The sequence below is a fragment of the Acartia tonsa genome, chromosome 4, assembly GCF_053477335.1.
Source record: "Acartia tonsa isolate MP-2025a chromosome 4, ASM5347733v1, whole genome shotgun sequence".
Classification (NCBI taxonomy): Eukaryota; Metazoa; Arthropoda; class Copepoda; order Calanoida; family Acartiidae; genus Acartia; species Acartia tonsa.
The window spans coordinates 50840783-50847045 of record NC_137263.1 but is presented as its reverse complement, the minus strand read 5'-3'; the positions used below and the strand labels follow the sequence as shown (position 1 = coordinate 50847045).

The 6263-nt window shown below is 31.4% G+C and overlaps 1 protein-coding gene across 1 annotated transcript; it reads right to left on the bottom strand.

The window, feature by feature from the left end:
• Positions 1-1109: 1109 nt before the first annotated feature.
• LOC145317642 (uncharacterized) lies at positions 1110-6058 on the bottom strand. The gene is made up of 6 exons (XM_080158798.1): positions 5988-6058; positions 5407-5588; positions 5055-5129; positions 4321-4488; positions 3348-3424; positions 1110-1935 (listed from the first exon to the last, which is right to left on the bottom strand). Exons 1-6 carry the CDS (start codon positions 5992-5994, stop codon positions 1848-1850), a joined length of 597 nt encoding a protein of 198 aa, XP_080014924.1. The 5' UTR covers positions 5995-6058; the 3' UTR covers positions 1110-1847.
• Between the last annotated feature and the right edge of the window lie 205 nt (positions 6059-6263).

Here is a 6263-nt window from a genome sequence, read left to right as displayed (position 1 = left end):
GTTGTTAAAAGCAAAGCTACTCTATAATTAGGGTCGGTCCGTCCGTAACGGTTGTATTTCGTTATTTTAGACATATTAGAAATGTCCTATCGATTTAAAACTTTGCATAGTGATTTCTGTATATAGTTAGTACGATTTAGAGAGCGTAGCAACTCTAAAATTGTTACCATAATTTCTGTACGTTCATCTTAAACATGTTGATTTTATTTTACCAACAACAATTTTTTTATGTGATATAATTACAAAAAAATACTTACAATTTTGTTTAGACTTTATACTTTTTTATCCTGCTTATTCAGTTCTGACACTCTACAAGAGTTATTGTAAGATTGTCCTTTCCCCTGATTTTATGGCTTCGCTCTTATTGATGTTGTCATCCTTGTTAATTTATGAGACAGAGTGGAGTCCATAACTGAAAAGTTTTATTTCTAAATGATAGTCGAGGATACAATTTGCACCGAGTTTTATAATCATTTTTAATATCATTAGGCTTTTTAAAAAAATGTGCGGGGAGGTGTACTATCAGACTTCCCTCAATTTAAGTTTTACAGTTCGAAAATATTAGAGGCTGCTCGCCTAGCATCTAGGCTCTGTAATTCATGAATTAGAAAAGAGCAGAAAAATGGCCTAAAACCATCCTGATACGACACACAGAAAACTGTCCCGAATTTGTATTAATTTTGAGGAACAAGACTCCAGTTACGTCATATTTTTCTTTCCCGAAAAAGGGAAGGGGGAAAGAAAAAAAAAGGGAAGGGGGAAGAAAAAAGAGATGGGAGAAAAGGGGGTTTTCCCATCTCTTTTGAAGAGATTTTCTTCCCCCCTTCCCTTTTTCGGGAAAGAAAAATATGACGTCACTGGAGTCTTGTTCCTCAAAATTAATACAAATTCGGGACAGTTTTCTGTGTGTCGAAATTTAACAACTTTGGGGATTTTAATTGAATTTTGATTGGTTGGTTAATTATGTTGATTCTCCAAACGTTTACAACACCAATTGTAATATACAAAAGATGTAATTTTGTGTATCATCGTTGTGAATGTACATCAATTTATCAGTAATTGTCTTACCCCTTTAGCTCCCTGTCCTCAAAATACAAAAATTTAATATCTTTTAATGTAATTTTAACTTTATTTGTCAAACTGTTTAATTTTAAATAACATCTGTGAAATACAAAAAGTTAGAAATAAATAACATAATTATTAAATAACTTAAAACTGATAATAAATCTACTAAAACTAATGCCTCTGATTACTAGTAAAATAAATAAAACAATAAGGTTTAATAAATAAATATAGGTATACCTAATTGGATGTAGACAGTGACACATAGATACAACTAAATATTCTTAATATTCTCAATCAATCAATATCATCTGGGTATTCACATTTGATTGAATAATAAATGTACAAATATCTAAAGGATTTTGATTATCTTAAGTTTAAATTAGAATGAATTAAACAAAATGGCAAAATAAAAAAAATGTAAATTGATTAGTAATCAAAATAAAATTTCAAATCGTAAGTTCTTTCTTTCTGCCTTTCTACAAAATTATTACAGCTTTTAGCTTGTGCCTTTAAAAAAATTTCATCATACAATAGAAATGGCCAATTTAATTGACCATACTAGCCTCCATTAGTCATTTCCAATGTATGAAGTCATTTTTTATAGGCACTATAAGCTGCTTCGTTTGAAAATCCTGTTTGTAAAAAGAAGCATTTTCACTTTATTCTTTTTTTACTGTATTTTTTTAATTATCACCTTAATTAGAATATTTTGTAATAGTTCACTATTTTTCAATGTTTATTATTTATGCATTATTAAATGAAATAAATGTCAATAATAAATGTTATTTATTATTTTGTGTAGGTATTGATACATCTGATGAACTCTCAATAGAAGAATTTAAAATTCTTTCTTGAGTACTCAACACTTGCCTGTAAAAGAAAATTAATATATTAATAATCAAACAAGAACGATTGTTAGGAAAAAAGGGGACAATGGGCTGTTATTACACTAGTTCCTAAATTTTTATGATAACGTTTCCATATTCTTAACAACTCTGGGGACTTTTACTTAAATTTGATTGATTGATTCTTTAAGTTGAGTGTCCAAACGTTTCAACCACTAATTGTAATCTACATAAGGAGTAATTTTGTGTATATATTGGAGATATTACATCAATTTATCGGTCATTGCCTTATCATTGCCTTTTTGTTCAGCTATAACAGCCTCTATTAATATGTTAATTATTTCTTTACCTGATAGTATTATATTTTTGTTCAGCTATAACAGCCTCTATAAATCTGTTAATCATTTCTTTACCTGATAGTATTATATTTTTGTTCAGCAATAACAGCCTCTATTAATATGTTAATTATTTCTTTACCTGATAGTATTATATTTTTGTTCAGCAATAACAGCCTCTATTAATCTGTTAATTATTTATTTACCTGATAGCATTATATTTTTGTTCAGCTATAACAGCCTCTATTAATCTGTTAATTATTTCTTTACCTGATAGTATTATATTTTTGTTCAGCTATTACAGCCTCTATTAATAGCTGTTCATTATTTCTTTACCTGATAGTATTATATTTTGTTCAGCTATTACAGCCTCTATTAATAGCTGTTCATTATTTCTTTACCTGATAGTATTATATTTTTGTTCAGCTATTACAGCCTCTATTAATAGCTGTTCATTATTTCTTTACCTGATAGTATTATATTTTTGTTCAGCTATTACAGCCTCTATAAATCTGTTAATTATTTCTTTACCTGATAGTATTATATTTTTGTTCAGCTATAACAGCCTCTATTAATCAGTTCATTATTATTTTACCTGATAGTATTATATTTTTGTTCAGCTATAACAGCCTCTATTAATCTGTTCATTTCTTTACCTGATAGTATTATATTTTTGTTCAGCTATAACAGCCTCTATTAATCTGTTCATTTCTTTACCTGATAGTGTAATATTTTTGTTCAGCTATAACAGCCTCTGTTAATATGTTAATTATTACCTTACCTGATAGTATTATATTTTTGTTCAGCTATAACAGCCTCTATTAATCTATTAATTATTTCTTTACCTGATAGTATTATATTTTTGTTCAGCTATAACAGCCTCTATTAATAGCTGTTCATTATATCTTTACCTGATAGTATTATATTTTGTTCAGCTATTACAGCCTCTATAAATCTGTTAATCATTTCTTTACCTGATAGTATTATATTTTTGTTCAGCTATAACAGCCTTTATTAATTTGTTAATTATTTCTTTACCTGATAGTATTATATTTTTGTTCAGCTATAACAGCCTCTATAAATCTGTTTATTATTTCTTTACCTGATAGTATTATATTTTTGTTCAGCTATTACAGCCTCTATTAATCGGTTCATCATTGCTTGAAGTTGATTTCTTCTCTAGAAAGATTATATAGTTATTTATCGCATCGTATTATAGACAACTTTCCGCGGATATTATAATGAAAAATGAAATAAAAAACAATTTTGTTAGCCCCGCGACCGCGTGGCCGAAGACTCTTGCTAATAAAACTGGTATTAATTTTATGTTTTTTTTTAATATTCGTGGAAAATTGTCTGTAATACAATGCTATACATGATTTTTTAGTATTGCTGAGAACCGGTTTTAATCCAGTGGTTATCAATTGGTTTCGAAGCCATACTGGAAAAGAGAATCATTGATTTAAATTCTATATGTAGTATGATGTCCGTCTGTCTGTTTAACTAGATATTAATAAAAATTAAGACTTTATTTAAGACTAGCGGCTACGCCCCTAGAGGCCTCTAGTGGCACTTTGAATGTTTTTTTTATTTAAAATATCTAATAACAGAAATATTTGGTTTATGTTTCGTTGGAGTCTCTTTTTCGGGAGGGGTATTTTTTTTCTAGGGGCGATTTCTCCTGATAGGGTGGTGGTACCCTCCCCCAAAATAGTTATAAACCTTCCCGGGACTTATGAGAAGCTACCCTGTTAAAGAGAACCCGATCGGTTCAGCGGTAAGCGAGATCCTTCGCTACAAACAAACAGACAAACAGACAGACAAACAAACAGACAGACAGACAGACATTGTTCTACTTTGTATTATATTAAAGATAAATGTACATGGCTTAAATCATATGTGGAATCATTTGAAATCATATATTCGAAGCGGTTTATATTATAATTTTTTTATAGTCACTATAAAAAGCTTCCAGATATTCCTATGAAATAAAAATATGTGGAACTAAGTATGCCTTTTAATTTTTAATGATTCTAGCTAAAAAAGAAACAAAAATTGCATGTTTTTAATCATACCTGTAAAAGTTTTTGTATTTTTTCATTTTTCTCATGGGGTGGGAGGTCGAAAGACTTTGATTCTTGTTCTAGCTTGCGTCTGATCATCCTCTGTTCCTCCCTGACCCTCTCTATGATCTGGCCCTGCTTGTGCAGACCTATGCCTAAGTTTGTCAGCTTCGCACTTTCCTAAAAAGAATTATCATGATAAAATTGGAGGAGGATAACCACATGTCCCCATCTCCAGGGTTAATGCCGACTTTCAATTAGGTCTTTAAAAATCAACCAATAGCGTCGGAAAAATTAACACAGCTAAGTCGTTACAAAAAAGGAGAAAGCGACTTGCAAGCAGACGAAAAAGGTCCACAACACTAGATCCTGGTAGTTTTCTGGATTATAGATCTTTATTTATAGATTTTATCATGGTATACTTGCTGTGGACAAACTAAATCAGATGCCGTCTCTGCGTTCGCTCTTTGTATGGGGCTATAGCACTTTTTCATCCGGCAAAAGTTCATGGACATGTATTTTAAGCAAAATTCTTAATTTTAATTATTCAAACATATTTAAGATGGGCTAAACCCTTTATGAACCAGCTAAAGTTTTCACTTTATTTGACAGATCAGGGGCTAACGAAACTGGTTAAAATCTTATAATTTTTGATTTTAATATCCGCTGAAAGCTGTCTATGATACGATATGATAAAAAACTATTCAAATATTTGTGTATTGATTAGAATTTAAATATTTCTTTACCTGTTGTAGTTTTTTAGTTTCTTCCAATTTTAGTTTTTCCTCGATATTCCGTTTTAAGAGATCTGCTTTCTTTATCTAAATAGTTTTGGCATTGAATACAGAGGGAGAGGGGACAATAGGCTGTTTATTACAATAATCCCCAAAGTTTTTTTAATAACGTTGTCTTATTCGTGGGCTTAACAACCTTGGGGACTTTATTAACTTTTTATTGGTTGATTCATTTAGTTGACTGTTCAAACATTTCAACCACTAATTGTAATCTATAGAAGGATTAATTTTGTGAATCATCGTTTGGGATGTACATCAATTTATCGGCCATTGTCTTATCCCTTTGGATCCCTGATAAAAAGACCTGAATATCCTCCTTTAGCATGCCAAGAATCTCCCTCAAGAACTCGTGACCCCGCAGGGCACCCTCCACCTCTTGTGGACTGAGCTGCGCGACCTCTGGATGCTGAAGGATGTTATCAAGAGCGGACAGACGGATCATCAGGTTCTGCTGTTCCTGGAGGTCAGACCTGGCGGCTTCAGTACCTGAAAATGTAAAATTAGAAAATAGTTATTTATCGCATAGTATTATAGACAACTTTTTGCGGATATTTAAATGAAAAATTATAAGATTAAAACCAGTTTTGTTAGCACTGAGAGGCCGAAGACCCGAGCTAACAAAGCTGGTTCTTCGAAAGAAGGTGTAATATTTTCCCAATAAAGGCCTAAAACTCCCAAGATTATGGCCGATAAATTGATGCACAAACCCAATGATGATACAAATAAAATTAAAATTAGTGGTTGAAACGTTTGGAAACTCAACTAAATGAACAACCCAATGAAAATTCTATAAAAGTTCCCAAAGTTGATAAGCCAACAAATAAAAAAACGTTTGGGGACTAGTGTAAAAAACAGCCCGATGTGCCCTCCCTCCCTGGATTTTACCTGACATGAGTGTAAAGCCTTCTCTACTAGATTCTCTTTCCTGTCCTCTGTTTTTTTCTCTTTCTCTTAAGTTTTCCTGTTGTGGAGAAGCTTATAGTGCCTATTAAAAGGACGGCGTAAAATACAAAAGACCAATCATAGGCCAGTATATACTTAACCATTGGTTAATGAAAGTGTAAACTGGAAAACAGCGTAAAGTGCCCCCAAAAATGACGTCATACAATACAAATGACCAATGACAGGCCAGTATACATTGTAATGTACCAATGGTAAAAT